The sequence below is a fragment of the Kryptolebias marmoratus genome, linkage group LG5 (genome assembly GCF_001649575.2).
Source record: "Kryptolebias marmoratus isolate JLee-2015 linkage group LG5, ASM164957v2, whole genome shotgun sequence".
Lineage (NCBI taxonomy): Eukaryota > Metazoa > Chordata > Actinopteri > Cyprinodontiformes > Rivulidae > Kryptolebias > Kryptolebias marmoratus.
In genome coordinates this window covers 4130173-4152395 of record NC_051434.1, presented here as the reverse complement: position 1 = coordinate 4152395, position 22223 = coordinate 4130173, and the positions used below count along the sequence as shown (strand labels likewise).

Sequence of the window (22223 nt, the reverse complement as noted above, 5' to 3'; positions counted from 1 at the left end):
GAGTCTGCAGCTTTTCGACAGCTGCTGAAAGGTGGACAATAATGTTTTCGCCCATGCCTGTGTGGGTTTGTGTGTCTGTCTGTTACCAAAATATCTCATAAATCACTGAGCAAATTTGAATACATTTCACAGGAAGTAATCACTGGATGTACATCAACAAGTGATTAACTTTTGGAGTCAACCCAATTCAGAATGGCTGCTACAGCCAACTGACTCAGTCAATTTAACAGATGTTGAGCTAAATGCTAGGCTAATGCTACACCTTTATGTGCCCATAATCTGCCATCAAATAATCATTGTTCTGTGCAGCACTTAATATGTCTAAAAGGGTGTGTTAAAGTAAATATGAGTGTTCTGTGAAAATATTTTTGTTTGACAAGTGAACCCCCTCCCTCAAAGAAAAAAAAAATCATATAATTCAACTCTGACTTCCCAGTTGGAGATAATTTTTAATCTGCAGCTTTGAGTAGGTTCCAGCCTTCACCTGCCACAGTCAGTAATCAGTCAGACCCATTCAGAGAGCAGACTTCAGCCTCCAATAATAACTGGCACCTGAACCGAGCGGCTGCACTCACAAACTGTTTGAGTTTAGATCGCAGCTCGTGTTAATTTATCATCCTGCTCACAAACTAAATCACAGCCACCAACAACACCTCCCCCGGCTCTTCTGATAAATCCACTCGAACACAAAGTTTCACTTTACTGCTACTGCTGAAATTACTTGGGAAGCGTGACAGTTTGATTGAGGCTTAAACACGTTGGATAATAAAAGTAGAGTCTTATAATCTCTGTAAAATAAAATAAAATAGAAAAAAAAAACCCTCTTGTGTAAATATCCATTGCTGGTGTTGTGTTTGTCGGCGTGGAGCCTGATGTGTGGGTTGGAGCAGAGAGGTGGAGAGTGGAGGAGTTTATGAGAGCGACTACAGCAGACTTGAGGAGCACCAGTAAATAAATCTGTGCTGTTGTTTTGTAGCAACTAATGAGCAAGCAGAGCGACAAATAAAAACACCTTCTGTGGCTCCCGGGGCGCTTTGTCAGGAGGTTCACCCTCGTGACGTCAAAATGATATCTGGGTTTTCTTGCCTCAAAAATGTGACAAAATTTTGACAGAAAACCTACACCTCAAAAAAGATCTACGGTGTTTGTTGTCAGAAATGTTATTTTACACTGTACGTCACCGGAAAGTCTCTATTAATGTCATATTTTGGAATATGACGTTGTGTAAATAGAATGGGTACATACTGTGTATATGAGCATTAAAGGTCTGTGTTCATGACTGTTCATGTTTATCTCCCACTGCTGTTCATGCAACGGTTTTGAATTAAGATCGATTTTTTATGAGGGGCGGCAGTGGCTCAGGTGGTAGGGGTTCGTTCTGTAACCAGAGGGTTGTGGGTTCAAGCCCCTGCTCCATCTGTCTCAGCCGCTGTGTGCCTGGTGGTCAGAGGACTCGGTGGCGGTGGTGTGATGGCAGCCTCACTTCTGTCAGTCTGCCCCAGAGCTACGTAGTTTAGCTACAATGTAGCTCACCACCATCAGTGTGTGAACGGGTGAATGACTGATTGTAGTGTGAAGCGCTTTGGGGTCCTTGGACTAGATAAAGTGCTATACAAGTGCAAGCCATTTACCATTTATGAGAAGCGGCAGAGTATAGCAGTTTTCATCATACCTTGTAAATGATGTAATGCACATCTCATTTAAGTATGTGTTGATGCTACTGCCACCCCAATTTTAGCTTAAGCTGAGTTCTAGCCATTTTTGTCATGGCAATCTTGAAGCGGGGTGATAAGATGCGCACCCAATGATTACTTACTGAATATGATGAGATATTTTGCTAACTCTTTAGAAAAACAAACACAATCATGCACAAAACACATGACAAGGGTAAAAAACCTTACCTTTAGTCAGTAACTAGTTGATATGAGTTTATGTCACAAGAAAACTGTTAAATACTGACTAACATGTTGAGAGTGAGCCTTATTTCAGCTAAAGCTGATGCTCAAATTGTTTAAACTTTAAAGCCAGTTTTACATCAGAACACTTTATGTAGATTTATGTAGAAGTTAAGGTTGTTTAGTTGTAGATGCCGATACAAATCTTTCTACATTGGGTCAGCTGATGGCCAGTTTATGGAGTCATCTGCTTTGTTTTCAGCCCTGGGGGCCTGATACAGATCAGTAAATGTTTTTACCTGGGTTACCAAGCCTACAACTATTTTATTTCTAAAAGTAACAATTCCCCCAATTAAATAAATAAGGCTGTTGAAGAAAAAAAACAACTTAACGTCTGTTGGTGTTGTACTGAAAAAAGCACCCCTGCTGTGAAAGGCATCCTTGTTATGGGAAACACATTGACAAAAAGGTGTAGTACGAAGTGTAAAAACACTGTGCTGCCCACCAACGTGCCTGCTTTTTATTCAGCTTATTATGCTCAGATGTGACTAATGCCAATTATTTAAAAGAACGGAGAAATAATGTTGCAAATAATTGGCTGAGTGACTGACCTCACACTTTAGGTTTACCAATGTCTTGTTGGTTCAAAGACTGATTAGCAAAAAATATCAGCTGGAATGCAAGTGCTGTGGGTGGAACATGAAACTAAATATGCCAACAAGTTACTCTATAAGGTTTTAACAGCAGGTTGAGTCCCATTTGTTCAAATTCTTGATCCATCCGGCATTACAGAATCAATATTTATCAATGTTCTTAATGGCCATTGATGTTTTTCTCCTTGTTTGAATGTCTGTCTGTTACCAAAAGGGTGGATTTAATTGAAACTTCCAGTATATAATTATTGGCTGTACCTCTAGAAATAAATAAATTTTGGAGCAAACACAATTTAAAATGGCTGCCACAGCCAACTGACCAGTCAATGTTACAAATCAAGAGGTAAAACTTGATGTGTTAGTAGCTGAGAGCTATTCACAGCATATACTTCAAGGTTTGACAAACGTCATTATTTCTCAACATGCATTTTATTCAGGGGATTCTAGGCCTTTAATTTTTTATTTGAATATTCTTATTTTAAGTCAAAACTATTTCATAATTTCTCCACAATTTTTCTTTCATTGTCCAAAATGATTTGTTTTCTCTTTATCAATTAATTAATTTTTTTCTAAGAACTGGAATCCACTTTTATTAATACTGATTTAAGTGTTGAAACCTGATTTTTGTTTACCAGAGTTCCAGCCTTTTCTTTGAGGGGAGCAGGGTTAAACGGCTTCCAAAAGATGATTCCAAATGCAGCATTCAGCGCTTTATACCTTTGAAAAGAAAATTTTTTTTTTTTCACAGCGAAACATCAAACCACTGGGAAGGCCAACAAAACAGAAGATCTTTGGTTTGCAAAATTGTTTGCTTGTTGTAAATAAATGTTGTTTTAATTAATAAAGGCATTTGAACTTTAGGACTTCTTTTTTCTGGACACTGTTTATTTGTTTATATATTTTTTTTCTATTTTAGTTTAAAAATTTTCATCTCCGAGAGCAAAAAGCATTTGCATTTATTTTGACAGCATGAATGATCTATTTGTTGTGACTTCAGGTAACAAGCCAACTTACCTGCAGTTGTCTCCTGTGGGACAAATAAAGTATTTTTGAACTGAAATGTTGAAGGAAAAAGGTGCAGAAATCCTTTTTTAAACACCTCTGACAGCAAATCACTGTTGGTTATTCAAAATGTTGCATATTGATTATTGATTTCAGCTGTCAAGTTCTGATTTTGAAGCCATCCTAAAGTAAAGACAATCTTTCAAAAGTGACAGTGTAAGAAGTTGAGTCTTATCCTTTTTTTAAATTGGTGTTTGTCTTGAAGAGATTATTTGAACAGATTCTACTTTGATAAGCAAAAGCCATGTAGACACATTAAGACATTCAATCTTCTGTCAGAACAGACAGGGTAGGGAACAAGCAGCAGACTCTGTCATCACTCTTTGCCCTAGGCAGAGCCTTTTATCTATCAAACTTTGACACAACAGGGGGTCTGCTGCTATTTTAGGCCTCCAAGTATTTTTTTCCTCCCCTAAATTTGAACCAAGTAAGTGTTTAGCCAAAACTCATACAGCTACACACACAGACAAAGACTGGCCGGGGTGCATTTGTTTGTAGCCGGGATCGAGGTGTTGGCTTCAACACAAACGGATGGAGAGGTGGAAAGAGGACACTGGGGACCGCTGAGGGCCACACTGAGTAAAACCAGCTCTTAGTGGAAAAATATACCTTATTATATTTTACAACGGAGCTTAAACTCATATTCTGTCTTATAGTTATCAGGCGTCTGGCGCTCTCTGACTGATAAGTTACTAACTATTGATACCTGTTAGACAGAACATCATTTCATAAATGACTGGACTATCCCTTTAAAATGACAATCTGAAAAAAGTGATCTGCTGAACCCATAGAGAATCAAGGAAACAATGAAGAGTTCCAATTAACATCTTTTATACTTTTCCAAACACAAATTTTTAGATTTTTCTGTGAATTTTAAGACGTTTCTCTTTTTCTTTTACTTTTTAAGTATAAACATTTACAGTAAATTTATATATTTTATGTGCATTGGACAGCCTTTTTAATCTGTGTACCCCAAACATCCTAAAAAACAAGAACTGGCACCTTTTTTTTTCACCAGTCTAAAATCTTAATGACTTGTGTTAAGTCTCTGTCGACACAGCAGAAATATAAATTTGTAAAACTGTGCAACTAATTCAGTCTAAAATAGAAAAAGCTGCTTCAGCGTTGGGCTAACAGGGACTGCCAAGTAACATACAGTGTGTGCAACATATGGTAAAGGGTTTGCACTTATACAACACCTTTTTTTTAAAGTTACTAAGTTTGCAAAGTGTTTTGCAATCTGTTTCTCCTTGACATGCCATGCAAGATGCTGCCACAGGAAATAATTTGGGGCTTACAGTCTTGACCAAAGACACATTAACATATCGAGGGGTTGTGGACTGAACAGCAAACCTTATCTTGAGCAGACAACTTGTTGGAGACTGGATATGTGACAGATGAGACACTTAAATTGATGCTAATAAATGGGCATCTAAAATAGTGAATCCTTTCTGATTTAATATCTCAGAGTGTACAGTCGATATGAATTTTTACCCAGTGCCCGTTTGCATCAGAGGGTTGTTTATCTGAAAGAACGTCTATGTTGCAACATGACCTGTGCTCTGTGTAGCTGCTGGATGCAAAACTGCTGTGATGTAAGAAAAAAAAATCTTGTTTGCTCAGACCACGCTAAAATGTCTGAGGATTTATTTTACATCAAAACCCACCACAGTTTCTGGTCATTGTGGAAGAATGGGTTATATGTCAGGAGTGAATTTAATACAGTTTGAGGACTGAATAACAGACACAAGATGTTTTTACAGGAACTATTTTTGCTTAAAGGGGTCATCATAAATTTCACTGGTCAGCAAATAAAACAAAACAATAACAGCTGCAGACCTCTGAGATTTAGTGAAGACTAAAAGCCAAGAGGAGCATCTCTTGATAACTTTACACCCGACAGATGAGCTGACCAAACGCTCACCGTTTATCCTGTAAGCCGCCCAGATGTGTCCTCCCCCATCTTCCTCTCTCTGTCCAGGAGAAGCTCTCTTCCTCTCCTCAAAGGTCCGTCCTCCAGCCAGCTCCCGAACACTTCCCGCGCTCCTCCCAAGACTCCGCCATTCTGAGCCCCGTTCTTCATCTCCGCCACACTCTGCTGCCTCAGTCTGTTAAACCATTTTAACACCACAGTTATGGTAACAATAGACATAAAACACGCAGTGCAGAGGGATCATTAAGTTCACTTATTGACCTATATACAGCTACCTAACCCTAATGGACATTACTAATGAGCCTCATATGATTGTTAATATCTTAATGTTCCATCAGGGCTGCCCTGGATAAGTGTTTTAAAATTGGTTCCCTGTTTAGTTTGCACCTTCTCTTCTTCCTCTAAAGATGATTAGGTTTAGGAAATTAGATGTTCAAAAAAAAATGACAGTTTGACCTATTTGTTAAACTTTGATAATAGAAGGAACAACATCAAAATTTAACCTAATCAGACTAGTTATATTAGGTGCTTTAAGCCAAGCTCACAACCCACTGCTCGTGTTCTGGATGGGTCACAGGGACTGATCACTCCCAGCCAGGTCACAGGGTCCCAGTGATCATCAACAGGGAGTTTGAGAAATAGTACGGACAGAGTACTTGTCTTGTACTGGTTGCATGCCTGACTGATTTGATGCGGGTCACCTGAGCTGCATGCTCACCACAAATAGGGGACAGAAAGTGAGATATACTTCTGACGTGAGGAACCTGAACACGAATCCCACAATGATCGGGCGTAACTTGTGCGTCTTACTGTCATCACAAAGCCCCTACTAGCTGTGTTCCTGACTTGGTTCAAGCATACACAGTAAGTTCAGGTTCTATACATTCAGTATGCTTTCTTGAATTTGTGTGTGCAGGACTAGAAGTCTCTACAGCCAGTCTGCGACCTTCAACAGAGTTAAACACACACAAGTGGCGCTGATGGTTTGGTTGTTTTTCCTGTAGACTGCCTGTAAGACGACTTACTGTAGGTTGTGAATGAGACTTTACAAAAATAAATAAAAATATTAACAGCAAAATGTAAAAAAGCTGTGACAAAGTAAAATAAATTGGATAAAAAATACATTTTTGATATGTTCTTATGGATATGTGCTGCCATTTATGTAAATTCTAAATTATTGCAAGGCGGCTTATTTTAAAACGTAAATTAATTTATAATTTAATTTACACACCCATGCCACAGTGTAAGTGGTTTTAATTCATGCTGCATTACAATAAAAGTGCATGATCTCTCTGTTCAGAACGTATTTATTTTTAGTAGTTGTTAATTGTTACGTTCTCATTTCAACAATGTTGTTAAAAGTGAAAAATCACAGAAACAGAATTTTTCTTTCCTTCGTTGCACTTTATGACTGTTCATCAGTAAATTTCCTTGTGTTTCTTGATTCAAACTTACATTTTAAAATGTGCTTTTTTCATGATTTCACTTAACATCTTAATTTAATTCAAATAAATTTTACTTACACAATGTCAGATCTTTTGCTGCAATGAAAACATGAAGCAAAGAAGCAGTTTTTTTCCATTTTAAGACTGTTAGACGCTCAAATTTATTTCTGTTTTGTTTTGTTAAATTTTATATGTGTTAAAAATTAGAAATGACCAAAAAGTAAAGTGGCTTGAAACATTACATCCTTTTTTTATATAGACATCCTCCTCATCCTCGCAAATCCCCAGAAAACATCGCAAAACGAGAGGAAAATTTTAGGGTGGTTAAATTTCTTGTTCAGAATCAAAATGAGCAGCAAATCTAAAATTTAAGGCAAGGAGGTGATTGTTCACAATTAGACTTAACACAAGTGGGTCATAAGTGGAACATTTTTTAATTAATGAGGAAAACTAATCATTAAGATCATTTCAATCATTCCATGTAGAGATAGTAAACTAACTGCAAAAATCATGATGAAGCCTTTCTGTGTAATGAAAACTGAGGAAACATTTTATATTAGGAAATAAATGAAAAAAATATATTAAAAAAAAAAAATTAAACCCAAAGTTTTTTTTAGGAGTATTCTGCATCTTTGATGTATATCAAGGAGTTTGTTTTGTTAAAGACTTTATAGAATCAGCTGCAGCAGGAAGGATTTCATTGTGCTGCCAGTGCAGGTTCATACTGGGGAGTTTTTTGGAGACTGAGCCCGAATCCAGAGTTCACTCATGGGAAGAATAAAATGCTTGCCAAATTATTGTGCAGATATTGGTTTCCAAACTAATGGCTGTGTTATCTGGCCAAACATGTCCCAAGCTGCTTGACGAGGAGGAAGACTAAATAATGTCCCGTATATTTGTTGGTTGATGCTTTGAAAACAATGTTAATGTGGCAACTAGAAAACAACAGCTCAAATCCATAGAGGGGAGGTACAAATTCAATTCAGATGCAAAGGTCACCAGAAAAAAAGTGCCAGTGGTTAGAAAATCTTGCTGAAGCTAACAGAAGAACACAAGGAAACACAGACAACACTACATATGGGGAGAAGTGAAACTGAAACCAAAGTTTTAGGGATTTGAAACAATACAATTTAGCAGTTAAGGCTCTAGAATTAAAATGGACTCAACAATTTTGAAATTTACTATGTTATCAGGTATAAGTATAGCAATTATAAAATTTTGTATTAAGGATTTCAAGGCCTAAGTTGTCATTTCCCAAATATTTTAGAAACCTGAAGTGTATGTCTCCATACAAAAGAAGAAGGAGCCTGCACACCTGAACTCCTTGTTCCCCTCTGCTGTTTTTCAGCTTCAGTTTCAAAGTCCAGCCTTGCAGAAGGACTGTCATGCATGCCTAGGATAATTAATAAATTGGACCTGTCTGCTTTTGCAGATATTACTTTTGTTGGCACTACATAAAGAATTTATTTGAATTTAGCAATGTTTCATACACAAAGTGCTATTTGTAAGAAGTCTCAGGCTGTTAAGTTATGCATTGGTTAATAGGTTGTACTTTCAATTTCTTTGCATAATACTTAAGATTTTCCAAGCTCACTCTATATTAAAACATCAAAATATTTCAACCGAAGTCCATTCACACACACTAAAACAAAGTTCATATGAAACTTCTAGACTACCTGCCAGCAAACCGGTCTTGGAGCTCAGTGCGTTGGTGACTGTTGAGGCTGTTCGAACGCTGGTCCATCAGCCAGTCCAGCTCAACCTCCAGCACCTTACTGTTGTTTGTTACGGCTCCGTCCTGACAACGCTGGATGATGTTGGGTGGAGTGCTCTCAGGGGAATACACCAGCTGCCCCTGCCCTCCATTCATTCCATTGTTGTAAAAAAGTTCTTTCAGTTCCATGCCGCAGCTCTGCAGCCGGGTGCTTGTAAACCAGCGGGCGAGTTCGGAGCGAGCAAGTCCTGTCCGACCGTCCGGCTGGCTTAACTCCTCAGGGGAAGGCCACCGCGTTTGAGCATAATCGTCCTTGAGGAGTGCCAGTGATCGGCTGTCTGGAGGCACTGAGAAAGAATTTGGGTTAGGGATAGAGGTTGCAATCGTGCTGGGAGCATTAATGGAGAGGGCATGCAGAGGCGGAGGAGGGCTTTTGAGATTGCCCACATTAGTGCTTGTTTTGTGAATGCCATTCAGCTGATGCTGCTGAGGCTGCTGATGTAGTTGTTTCTCAGTCATGCCAGCAAAATCACCAATTCCTGTCTTCTTGGTGCCCATGGAGTTTAGAAGGGCCTGTTCCAAGTTGTCACGTAGTGCACGCCGCTCCACAAACCAGCTGTCAATTTCATGATGAGACAGGCCAGTAGTGGCTGCCAGATTGTTCACATCGCTATGTGTGGGAAAGCTGTTCCGCAAGAAATTCTCCTCCAAGATTTTCAGTTGTTTTGCCGTTTTTCCTTTCATTCGCTCTAGCAAAGGGAATTGAGTCAAGACCGATGACTTTTGCTGAAAATCTTGTTTTCGAGCTGCTGGTGTCTCTTCACCATCTAAATGTATAATGCCATTGTTGTGAGCAGGGAACTTCTGATCCTGGGGCCATTTACCATCCATACGTGATGTCCCATTAGCTTCTGTCAGAGGAGCGACAACCTTATCGCCTCTTGGATAACTGTTTTTCAGCTCCAATCCTTTCTGTTCTTTTAGTGTTTTGCCATCCAGAGGGAACCCCTGAATTTGGGAAGGGACTTTAAGTGGAGGGCGAACAGACTGTATAATGGTTGGCCGCTTTATGTGAGAGTTGTTGGGTGGAGGGGAGTTTGGCAGATTCAGATCAGGAGCTGGCAATTTATGGGTATTGGTATGCTTTTCTTTGGAACTGATGGTCGAAGTACGAGGGACAAGTAAAGACTTTTTGAATGGAGGGGCACATAAAGGTGGAGGAGCGATCATTGGCCTTGTTAAGGACTCTGGAAACACCATGGAGGGCATTGAGATCAATGGCTTCGTCTTAAAGTTTCCTATTGCAGAGAGAATTTTCCCTTTGGATGACAAAGATTGTGACAATGACGATGATGGTGGTGGCATTAAAGGCACAGCAAGAGATGGCCTCTTTGCTTCTGCATTAACCAGAGAAGCTGCTACAGGTCGCTTGATCTCCATAGGAACAAGAGGTGGTGCCATTGGCATGCGGTCTTTATGTGGGGGAGGAGGTGGCGGAGGAGCCATTAGGACCTTGTCTTTAGGGTCACCAGAATGGGGAGCAACTGCCATAATGGGTCGCTTAGACTCTGGACCAAACACTGATGTTAGGTGTGCTGGCAGGGATCTTTTCAGGGTGTGGGTGGAACCAGGTGGGACTCCTGTGGTGGTAACAATACTTAAGTCATTAGACACAGTTGTCCTAACTTGACCTGGTTGCTCAATCGTTGTGTGGACAATTGGCTGCTTGGAGACTTTGGGAGAGGACAGAGATATGGGACTGGTGAACGTGTGATGGGACGGAGGAATCGAGCCATTGAACATTTTCTTCCTTGCCTCCTCCACCTCTTCTGGAGACCAGGTGATGCCTTGCTTCAATCGTTGAGTGGTGAACCATACTTTGATCTGTTCCTCTGGGTGCTTGGAGGCAGCTGTAAGCCATGAAAGCTCAGCATGTGTTGGGTAAGGAAACTTATTAAAGGAGGCAATCAGTGTCAGGTTGTCGTCTAAAGAAGGATTATATTTGGTAGTGTTCAAAGGAACGGCTATTTTTGGTACAGAGTTAAAGTTGGGTGGGCGCTGGAGCATTGGGGAGACATGGGAGAGCCCTTGGATGATGGTGGGTTCTGGGATGATGACTGTTCCATTGATGTTCACTGCTGTGATTTGATCCTTCTGGATCAAACCATCCAGCTGGTTTGTAAGTTCTGTCCCTCCGTAGAGTGACTGTATATTACTTGGGCTTTTCACCGTGGTTGATATGCAAGGTGGAAACACAGAGTGGCTGTTGCCTTCACCTTGTTCATTTGTCATTTCGCATTCAGCTGAATTGTCTTTGCCTTCGATTGTCTGTTCCAAGATAGTCTGATTGTTCCTTTTTATCCTTTTGAACTTGAAGTTTGTCTCACCTGGATGCTGGCTCTCATTGTGCTCCGTGAGTGAGTCAAACTTCTTGGTGTTGAAATTACACACAGCACAGAGATACAATGGATTTAGAATGACATTAGGGTGGCTGGAGTCCACATGTTCTTTAAAGTTATTCAGATTTTGTGTCAAAAATGGACAATATTTGCACTCATAGCCTCTTGGTTGCTTTTTCTGTGATACTTGTTCAGATTCTGTTTCTTCCTTGTCTTTTAATCCTCTGGAATCGACCTTTTCAACGACAGGAGGTTGATCTCTGTTACAAGAAAGCTCCTTTTGTACTAATGGCTCAATATTTTGTGTTTTTGCCTGTTTTAACATTGTCTGCTGGTCTGTATTTTCTACATCATCCCGTTGTGGGTCTTGCTTTTTCTCTGTAGATTCAGGTGATTCTGAGTCTTCTTTTTCAGTCATAATGTTACAGGGCAGTTTTTCAATGTCCATCACATCCTCCGAATCATCTTGATCATCAGGCATGTCACTGATGACCCGAACCATGCATGGAGTGGAGGACTTTCTACGACTGGACATGCTTACTGTTGCTGGTGGTGATTATGGTGCTGCTGGTGCTGCTGATTGTGTTGATGAGATTGTGGTTTTTGGCTGATTGTGCTGGTGATCGAGGGCGTCAGCGTGTCGGTTTTAAGCAAACCTTACTGGGGCGAATCGTAGCTGATGGTTGAGGATACTGACAGGCGAGGGGAAGAGTAGTTTCCAGCGTGCAAGAGGGAGGGTAAGAACCGGCTGATGGCGCAGGACCAGGACCGGTTGTGCAGTGGCGTCTCCCGCTCACTGGCAGTGTCAGCTCCTGACCTGGGCGTCATGGGAGAGCATCACAGACAGCAGTGGGACTCAAGCTGCAGACAGACAAATGAGAGAGAAAATGATACGTTAATGTTTATGTTCAGGATTATAGTCACTTCATGAAAGACTACAACTTGAAAAAATGTACTAAACAGTGGTCTGTGTGTGACTTTCTCCTTGCACAATAAAGAAACAGAAAAAAAATGTACACTTAAAAGGAAAGAAGAGTGGGAAATCTGAGCTTTTAAAACCAGCAGCAGATGCCACTTTTGGTTGAAAACCTTATGGGGAGGCAGCGGGAGTAGGGATGTTGACGGTTCTTTTAATTTTATATGCACATTTTCAAAAGGAACTTTGTCCACCACTTATTTGAAAGATAAAGTGGATCAAATGGCAGTAGGTCAGTAATGTTTACTGATGATGAGAAAGAAGAAGTTGGTTGACCTCTCAAGTGGACAAGAATTTATGATTGGTTTTAACTTAGTCAAATGCAGCAAAGTTGAACTAAAGCAACCCAGTGTTTTTAATAAATAAGTGACAATCTTTCAATGAACAATCCAGTTAGTGGGTCTAAACCTAATTGTTTCTCTTATCATTGGCAGAACTAAAGTCAATTTGGAAAAACTAAGACTTAAGAAAATCATTGCCATCAAAACAAGTATTAAAACATGAATATTTTAAATATGGTTATCTAAAACTATTTTATCATATTTAAGCCTCACAAAAACAAGGACAATACAAATTCAAGAGCTACATTTTTAAAAGCTTATCTCCATTTTGAATTCAAATGCTTTCAAATCAAAACTAAAATTCAGCCCTTTGTGCCTTAATTTGTTGCATAACTATAACTTTATTCTGATAATCAGCTTCAATAACAAAAATTCTGGGTGTGCAAATCATCTTCTGCATAACTTTATTTACAGGATCTTAACAAATAGCTTTTAATCCCAGAAGTTTAAGTCAATATAATTTGAAAAATGCTACCAATGAGAAATGCATTTTATGTTTTCTAGAAAACTGTTGATGGGATCCATAATGTATCTGAAAAAAAAAGATTGATGATGAATGATGTTTTACTGTGTATGAAAGGGAAAAAATTCTTCCTGGGCTCTGAAATAGATCTAATTAAAGTATAAATGCAGAAGGGAAGCAAGCCTGGGTTATCGGCACTAGATTTCAGTGTTGAGAAGCAACGTGACCTTCACTTTCCTCTAAAGTCCAAGCCAGGGTTCTGTCTAATTCATCCAAATATTACAGGAGCTTTGTGAGTTCAGGTCTAATCAGATGTTGGCAGATTACAGCACCTTCTGAAAAAGTCAGAAGACTGGGAGTTTAAAATCAAAGGACCTTGACTGACAACTGTGAGCGAGACGCCATTCTTAAAATACCACAAAGAATAACAGCCACTTAATCAGGACACACTGTTCCAGGCCAATCACATGTAAATGCAATAAATTTGAGGATTCCACAGAAACTACAAAAGACAAAAAAAGTCTCCAAACTCCAAACCCCATTAAAAAGACATTAGTTGTCTTTTATAGATTCGGGCAAAGACAACTTCACATGATAATTACCCTGCAATCATGTAATAAGAGAGACTCGGTGATGAGATCCCCTGACAGCTATCATCCACCACAGTGGTACAGAGACGGAGATAAAAAAAATAAAAATAAAAATAAAAGAATGATGGGGAGGGAAAGAAAAGGGAAGGGGGACAACAGGTATAAATATAGGAAGATAGGGGGAGAATAAATTAAAAATAAATAAACCCTGAAAAACACAGAAGCAAAGAAGGGAGAGAGTAATAAAAACAGGTAATGGAAAACAGTGACAAAGGAGCAGCGATAAGGTGAAAAAGAAAGAAGAGAAAAAATAGAAACTTCTAAGTTGATAAAAGAGAACCGGCACACAGCAGAAGACAATTAGACTAGACCATGGCCTGGCAGACCGAAAAAAATGAAATATGGAAAGAAAAGAGGAAGAAATGCAGACAAGAAAAAAAGAAGGGCCAATACAGTTTTTCAATAAGTATAACAACAACAGAGGCAAAAAAAAGACAGAGAAAGGAGAAACATGAAAATACAGAATGGAAAAATATGAAAAGACAGGAGGATTTTATTTTACAGAAAATAAAATAATATCTTGGTGAGTTTTCTACCAGTTAATGGTTTGAAAAGGTGCCATAATCAGAAGAAAAAAAAATACTTGCCAGAAAAAAAAAAGGTATTTCAACACTTAATTAGTAGTGGGCAAGCTGTTATTTGTCCCATGTGTCAATTAATGTTGGACATATTTCATGCTCTTGCAGTCTTGATCAGCTTCTCATCACCAGCACTGGAGGCTTATTTTATAGTTGAGTATCCAGAGCCCAGTTTGAATTGTTGTACTGTGCAATGAGACCGAACTAATCCTGTTATTATAAATCTCATGCATTTACATTGCTGCTTACTTCGTGCTTCAACTAATGAGATTCCCCCACAAAGAGAGCATAAAAATACCACTGGTACTGACTAAAGTTAAATGATTAGCAGATAAAAAAGACGGGACAGAGCAGAATCTACTTCTTAAAGAAGATATCCTTTAACATTTGCAGCAAGATGTTTCGTATTGTCTATAAAGTCTGTGGGGTATCAGCATCAGAGTCAAAGAGTCAACCAAACCAAAACAACCCAACCCAGAAACTGATCAGAAAACAAGTTCTGTGGTGAGAACTGGTCTATTGATTGTAGGTAGAAAAAAAATAGTTAAAGTGAACACAACTTTCTAAGTTGCACTGCAATAATAATGATAAAAACCTGACTTTCTGTCCCATGACAAAACACTTTTTTAATGAAATCCATCATCTACACCAGCCTTTATTTGTTCGTTCAACTTCTTTTAAACTGTTTTTCTTATGTCCATTTCTATGGAGTTGTGTTTTATATACTGGAGAATCTGCATTTTTATTGGACTTAAAAGACATTTGGATGAAGCCTTGCTGAAGTCCTGGGTCGGGTTTTTATGATGCACTAAAAACTCAAAGTAAAAAAAGTTTATTTTATTTATTTTTGTATTCAATGTATTTATTTTCCATTAACAACTAAAATAATTATGCACATTTTGCTAAAAAAATGTATATATATTTTCTCCCCCATAACAAAAACCTCAATATCAGTACTTAAAGTTAGGTTTTATTTCATAAGACATGTTATGATTTTTATATAAAAAGACACGTAAAACCACTTATTAAGGTATATCTGATCCAAGGACCATGCCTTCCATGAGATGGTAAATGAGACACAACTAATGATGGTCCTGGCTCATTAGATGATTGATTTTTTATATTTAAAGCAAAAGCTTAAAAAAATAATAAATCCAGCTTCTAACCACCTTAAAAACTGAGCAGAACTATACTTTTAAAACATAAATAATTAAGAAATACAATGTGTAGCACACATTTCATTGTCCTACAAAAAACAAATCCAGACATAACTCTCCCAAAACTTTGGAAGATACCAAGCTGTTTGTTTGAGATAAAATAGATAAAATAAAATTTAAAAAACAATCAACGGCCAGACCTATTGTCAGCAAAACTTTTCAGAAACCTCCATCTTCATGCACACATTCCACTTCTGTGCATTTAATACTTGCCAGAGACCCAGCTGCTGGTGAGAAGGTAAAGTTGGAAGAGACAGGGAGACAGATGGAAAAAGAAATAAAATAAAAGGAAAAGAGTGTAGGAGGTGTTGAAGAGAAGACAGTAGAGAGTGGATGTATAAAAAGAGGTGGAATGAGACGAGCGTGAAGCCAAAGAAAAAGAAGTAAGAAGAACTGAGCATCAATAGTTAAAAGGTCGAGGAGAAAAGACATGAGAGTGTAGGAGGAAAGATAGAAATGGGAAATTAGAGTAAACACAGAAGAAAAAAGAAAGGCAAACAAATAAGTGTAAAAAATGGGAAAGAAAAATGAATAGGGAAAAGTAGGAAGCGTAGAAGCAGACGGAGCTGCAGGCTGGAGCATTTAATTCGAGCAGCGACAGCAGACTCGCTTCCTGAGGAAAAGTGCTGTGGCTGCCAACTCCAGCAAAAAAAAAAGGAGGAAAAAAAAAAAACACAACAGTGTCATGTTTTGCTGCATCACTGGATCGGCCTTGAGGACTCCGGGCCAACTTCTGACGAGGGGAGTCATACACCGCTTGGCTGCATCCCATTTTGTTGGGCTCAGCTCGCCTCCATGCATCCTTGTAATTACTTGTACTGTATTTGTGAGCAGGGGATTGTTTGGAGCACAGCACCACTCTGTAATTATAGAGGAAATAATGAAACTGCAGCAGTGTAAACAATGATTTGCAATTTTGCAAGAAACGACAAATTTTCCTTTTGAGAGGAAGGTGATTAAACCAAAACAAAGCCTAAACTCCTTCACTGGCACATGTTAGAGCTGCATATCAATTTTAGGTGGATGTAAAAAAAAACAAAACAAAACAAACAAACAAAAAAAATAAAACCTGTCAACTTGTGAGTCCAAAGAAAGCTCCAAATGTTCTCCTTTTCTAATCACAATTAAAGTCAGACCTAGATATGTAACCAAAACTCCAAGGAAAGTGACACCAAAGTAACCTGAGTGGATCTGCAGGGTGAATCTGAGTTCACTGCAAGTTTCACAGACAAAACAAGATCTGATTTTCTCCTCATCAAGGGCAAAGGAAACCATCAGACTAACTAGAAACTGTACCCATCCATCCATCCAACTGCACTGTAGAAACAAAACAACAATAGGGCACAGAAAGGTGTCAAGACAGCCATGAAAGAACTCGGATGAAAAAGAAAGTAATGAGGAGATATCTTGGGAAATGAAATGACAAATTAGGAGGATGAAAGGCAGATTGGAAGGTGCCAAGTGTGCTAATAGGAGTGGTTAAAGACATTTTAGTGGAACAAGGGCAAACTGGAGGGCAGGATGGTTTGCAGGCAGGAACAAATGAGACGCAAAAAAACAAAAAAAAAATCCCCACTTCCTTCTTATCGTCAATCAGAGATTTTAACTGCATTAGAGAAGGATTTTTTTAAATCATATTGCAGAAATTATGATTAAGCTTTATCCTTACCTAAATTGAGTCTAAAACTTATATTTTTGGGGTGTTAAGTAGAGCCGCTAGAGTCAAAATCATTCATATATACAAGGCAACATGAGACTCAATCATACATCAAACTTTAAAAAGATATTCTTTTGGCTTCACCAGAACACTCAAACTGTGCTTTGCTCTACTTTTACTCTCAAACTAAAGTCAACCTACTGGTGATCTAATTCTTTTGGAGTATATTTTGCCTTCCAGAGAGTTTATTTTTTCAGATTTTGCTCCACTAGTTGTTCTATTGAAACGTCTCCCACTTGAGACCAGATAAGACCAGTGTCCACATTTGCTCTGTTTTTCTTTTTTTTCCCTGAGACAACAAAAAAGACTCCAAGATTGGTTTCACCTTAAGTTTCAGCTCTGTTTTGGACTGAGTTTCTGCTGCTCTGATTGAATTCATAGTTTTTCTTTGAAGCTGTTTATTGGACCTATAAAATCCTAAATAATAGCACATGATCAAAGCAAGATAAATGGCACCAATAGTTTCATTCAGTTTTCTGACAGCCCTGAGACAAGACTGCCAAGATAATTATAAAGGAAGTAAAAGCCAGGTGAGATTAGTGGAATACAACAGAAACAAGTCAACAATACAGCAAATTTGAACTTCCTGACAACATCTGTTGCAAAACCAGGATTCCTTTTGACTTTTGTGACCTCGCCATAGCAGCTCATGGTAAACGATTTTTAAGCAACAAAAAAAAAATGGTATTAATCTGATGATTCAGTTAATGAAGTGTTGAATCCAGTAAGAGGTAATGGTAACATGTATATATGTTTATAAATCTACTGGAGGAGACATCAGTAAATGAAGGAAGGACAGAAACTTTTGAGGTTACATCGTTACGAAGGCGGTGCTGCTCAGATACTGAGTGTCCCGGTTTTGGATTCCCCGTGACCCTCGTCCTCAGGCATACAGTCATGAAGCACAAAAACCGCAAGCTTCATGTGTGTGTGTGTGTGTTCCAATATAAGTCTGTGTGGATGATAAATGATTGATCAAAGGATGCCTTTGTGCAGGCTCCTTGTGGTGCTAATGCATCATTAACACAGCTGGTAGTATGACCCAGCCTTTCTGAGAGTACCCGGCTATTTCCAGCAGCTTTCTCTTAAGCCTATAGAGATCCAAATCTCACTTGTGTTATATAAGAGTTCTGCGAAACCTACCGAAAAGACGTCATGACTTTTTTTTTTTTTTTTTTTTTACCTCAGGATATTTCAGCTGGCCCTTTACAAAACAGAGAAGAGAAACCTAAATTTTGCTGGTAACTGGAGTCTGGAGGAATTTCTGCCCTCATGAAATTTCAGACAAAAACAGCCCGCCTCTTTCCTAAAAGATAAGACACCCTAACAGGGCTCTAAGTACATTTAGGTGCTGCGAAGAAAACCTAATCTTCTAAAACAGAAAAATGCACAATCTTAAATTACCCAACACCTTCCTGAGAAAATATCCCTTCCATTTTTTTTCCTGCTGGAGCCACTTTAAGCATTCAACATATAGTTAGAAGGGTCAGTTAGGCATAAATTTACAGGAAACGCTCAGGATTTATAGATGATGAACTACTGTTGACCTCACGACTTGTCTGCTGCCACCACCCTCAGAGAAAACTTTACAGTTTTAGCTCCACGGGTTTAAAAAGCAATTCTCTGAAGGGTTTCAACAGCAGGACTTGAGGATTACATTCCAAAAAAAAGAAGTCTGATTTTGAAATGCCTCAAAAATGCCACTCTGAATGTTTGGTTGTGTCTTCTGATGGCTAAAACCAAAATAAAGTTTATTGCAGGATGAGGTTGGTTAAGTAAGGAATTAGGCAATGCAACACAAAGAACCGCAGGCTCGCTCGCAACAATCTAGATGCTTGGTCCTAAAACAAAAATTTTTTCAAAAACAATTTTAGTCTAATTTTTTTTCCCCCACAATGCCGGTGAGAAGATCCACATCCACAAAAATTGATGCAAATGTGTGTAAATTAGTTTGTGCAGTGTTAAAAAACAATGAAGCCAATCACGTTTTTATGCAATGTTTGGAATTTAGAAAATGGTCATTCTGTGCCAAAAATGGCCATAAAACAATGGCAACAAAACAGTCAATGGATATAAAATTAATTGCTCCCAGTCACTCATGACTAAATAATTAAGTCAAAACAATACAAAATAGCCCATCACCCCAAACACAAATCACTGCAGAATAACTGATTAGAGTTCAAAGCTAAATAAAATTTTATTTAAATTATTGCCAAACTGTAGCACAGTTACTGGATTAGACACGAAACATTCACATGCCATAGCTCTCGGTCAACAAAATTCAAAGTAGAAACTAAATGTTTTGTTCCTCCCTGAAGGTGCCTGATTGGGTCGTAGCACCCCATGTTGGGAACCAAAGGGCAAGGCCAAAGAGCACATTAAGCATCAGAAACCTGGAGGTATTAAATAGCAATGAAGTGCACGAGGCAATTTTATTCACTGATAAGGGTGAAATTAGACTTTTAACAGCAAAGAGCCTGGAAAAGAGTTTTGGGTCTTGTGTGATTGGCTGGTTAATTGCAAAGCCGTACTCAGCTTTGCACTGACTGTGAGCAGAGTTCCTCCAACTCGTACTGGTCAAGGTCCTGTTCTTCCAACACAAGTGTCCTATTAATTGCCCACTTTATCTTCATCAATCATGATTACTACCTTCTTTGCTCCAAAGCTGTTTTACTGAAAAAAAAAAAAAAAATTGTGAATCTAGTTAACGCTTTTTTTTTTCTTAAGGAAACTTTACATTACACCAGGTGGTACAGCAGAACACAGTTCAAGTTAATCCATTTTCCACAACAAACATCATCCACTGGATTGAGGATGGAATTGAATGAATGTGATGCTTTAATGAGAAGAGTTCTTCAAGATTTGTTCTTGTACGTTGATTTTTTTCATAGCAATATTCTTAAAACTGACATCTGTCTTGGACCAATAGACTCATCTATGTTCAGCAGAATACATTTACAAAAGATGTAAAATAAACTATATAAACAATTTGTTGCAAATAAACACAACCGAGGACAGTAAGTTCAATTCATTTGAGAAATCATAATTAATGTCTTTCATCCTCTTTTTCTTGTCACCTGTGACAATAATAAAAGAAAGAATATTTTGGATTTTATTCATAAAATATGTCTAGAAAAGTCTTAAATGTATATTAAATAATAATTGTTTTTTAGATAGCCGGATTTTGTTGACCCTTGTGGAAGTCTTGAGCCACGCCTTATTCTGTAGAATTGGCTTCAAAAGAGGCTGATTTTCTTATATTTTTAGGAGGATTTCAGCACTTTTTGCAGGCTTTTTAAAGTTAAAAAACAAAACAGCTTTTATGTACATTTTCAATTTTGATCCAGTCTTTGTACCTGACTGTTTTCACAGGAATATTTTCTTTGTTTTGTTTTCTGTTCGGCCACTTAACACTTGCCTAAGAAATATTCAAACATAAAAAAAGGCTTCTCAATTAAGGGCCAAACCTTTGTTGGGATTGGAACATGAATTTGGGCTGGGAGGAACAACAAATAAAGTAGTATCACTGAAAATTATCTACAACAAATAAATTGTACCTGAGAATATTTTTCATGGTACATGGTCTGAAAGTTGTGCCATCTTTCAGTTGACTTACCAGGTGTATATCAAGTTTCTTGCTATTAGTTTTTTAAACCTAATAGCAATTTTTACATTATTTTATACCCTATAATGTGTACTACTGTTCAGTTTCGTTTTTAAATGCAAATAAAGAAAGAAAGAAAGAAAGAAAGAAAGAAAAAGAAAAAACAAAGAACCAAATTGTGTTTTTGTAACAAAATGCAAGTAACAAAGAGACTATGCAGTCCTGTGCTAAGCTGTTTTTTTATACATTACTCGTAGATCCCTTGAGTTAGATTTTCTTTATATCCTGGAATGTTTCATAGGTCAGTTTCAGGTGTTGTTCAAGAAAATCCTGTTTTATCCATCTCTGTGTTCATTTTCTAGCTCACTTTATCCAGTTCAGGGTTGCTGATAGCTGGTGCCGATCGCCAGCAGTCAAAGTGTGAGAGGCGGGGTACATCCTGGACAGGTCAGCAGTCCATCGCAGGACCAACAGAGACACATGACAGATAATCATGTACACGCACACACAGTACAGTCACATTTAAGGGCTGTTCAGACTCAACAATCAATCTAAAAGTCTAGTTCTTTGGCAGCAAAATAACAGAAACAAGTGGGGACTCTATGGTCATAGTCCTTTCACAAAATATCGTAAATGGACAAAAAGCAGCCATGAAAAGGATGAGGTGCTACATGTCTTTCGTCATTATTAAAAATTAAATAAAGGGGCAATTTGTGCTCATATTTTGCCACAGACGCACAAACTTTATAAGAACGTCAATGGTCAAGATCAGGGACAAGCGTGACACCTCTCTTTCCAGAAGTGATTCACAGGAAAAGTTGAGGTTTACTAAGTGTCAGGGTAACAAAAAAGCATCTCTTTTAAACGCACTCATGCTCCATCTGAAGAGGCATACAAATCTGGTGATTCATATACTTACAATCCCCACGAATTTGAGCTGTCAAAGCAGATGAATGCAACACACACAGATACGCAAATACCCATGAGCTTTACATGACCATGGTTTGGAAAGGCAAAACACACACACATGCACACACACATCTTACATTCTATCAGTTCTCTCTCAGCAAACTGCAAGTGCCCTGTGACCATGAAATATGAATGAAATACAATTAGCAGCTTTAAAGAACTTCATCAAGGCCAAGGCCTCCATCCAAATGCCTCCCTAAAAATCTCAACACATGTTTTGGAAATTCTAACAGACAAAACGAAAAAAAAAAAAAGTAACAAAGCATTTCCATCTGTCATAGGAACAAAAACATACCGAACACTAGCTTTACATTTTGTAGAATTTTTTCATTTTGTCTTTCTTTGAAAAGGCAACTTTTATTCCCTCATAAAAATTTAGTTTGCTGTCAGAGGATGCTACTCTACCCATGTGAGTCCCATGCCATCCCTCCATCCTAAAATTTAATAGCTGCAGTGACTCATTAAAAAGTGAAGGAGGGGTGGGGAGAGAGGAGATGGGGTCGAGGGGGTGTGTGTGCATTGGGGGCGGGCAAAAAAATTAGGAAAGAGACAGAGGGAGACGGAGACGGAGAGCACGGTGCTTCATTTCCATGGTGTCACCATAGCA

At 38.4% G+C, this 22223-nt stretch overlaps 1 protein-coding gene across 2 annotated transcripts in view; it reads right to left on the bottom strand.

Annotated features, from left to right (window-relative positions):
- Nucleotides 1–22223, bottom strand: part of LOC108246377 (zinc fingers and homeoboxes protein 2) — a 115646-nt gene that overhangs the window by 6268 nt on the left and 87155 nt on the right. For both annotated transcript variants that reach the window (XM_017433885.3, XM_017433884.3), the window contains 2 exons: nucleotides 8665–11962; nucleotides 5535–5718 (listed from right to left, as the gene is read on the bottom strand). In XM_017433885.3, the coding sequence (XP_017289374.1) occupies nucleotides 5538–5718; nucleotides 8665–11636 (3153 nt within the window). In that variant the 5' untranslated portion in view covers nucleotides 11637–11962 and the 3' untranslated portion in view covers nucleotides 5535–5537. The remainder of the gene's footprint in view (nucleotides 1–5534; nucleotides 5719–8664; nucleotides 11963–22223) is intronic.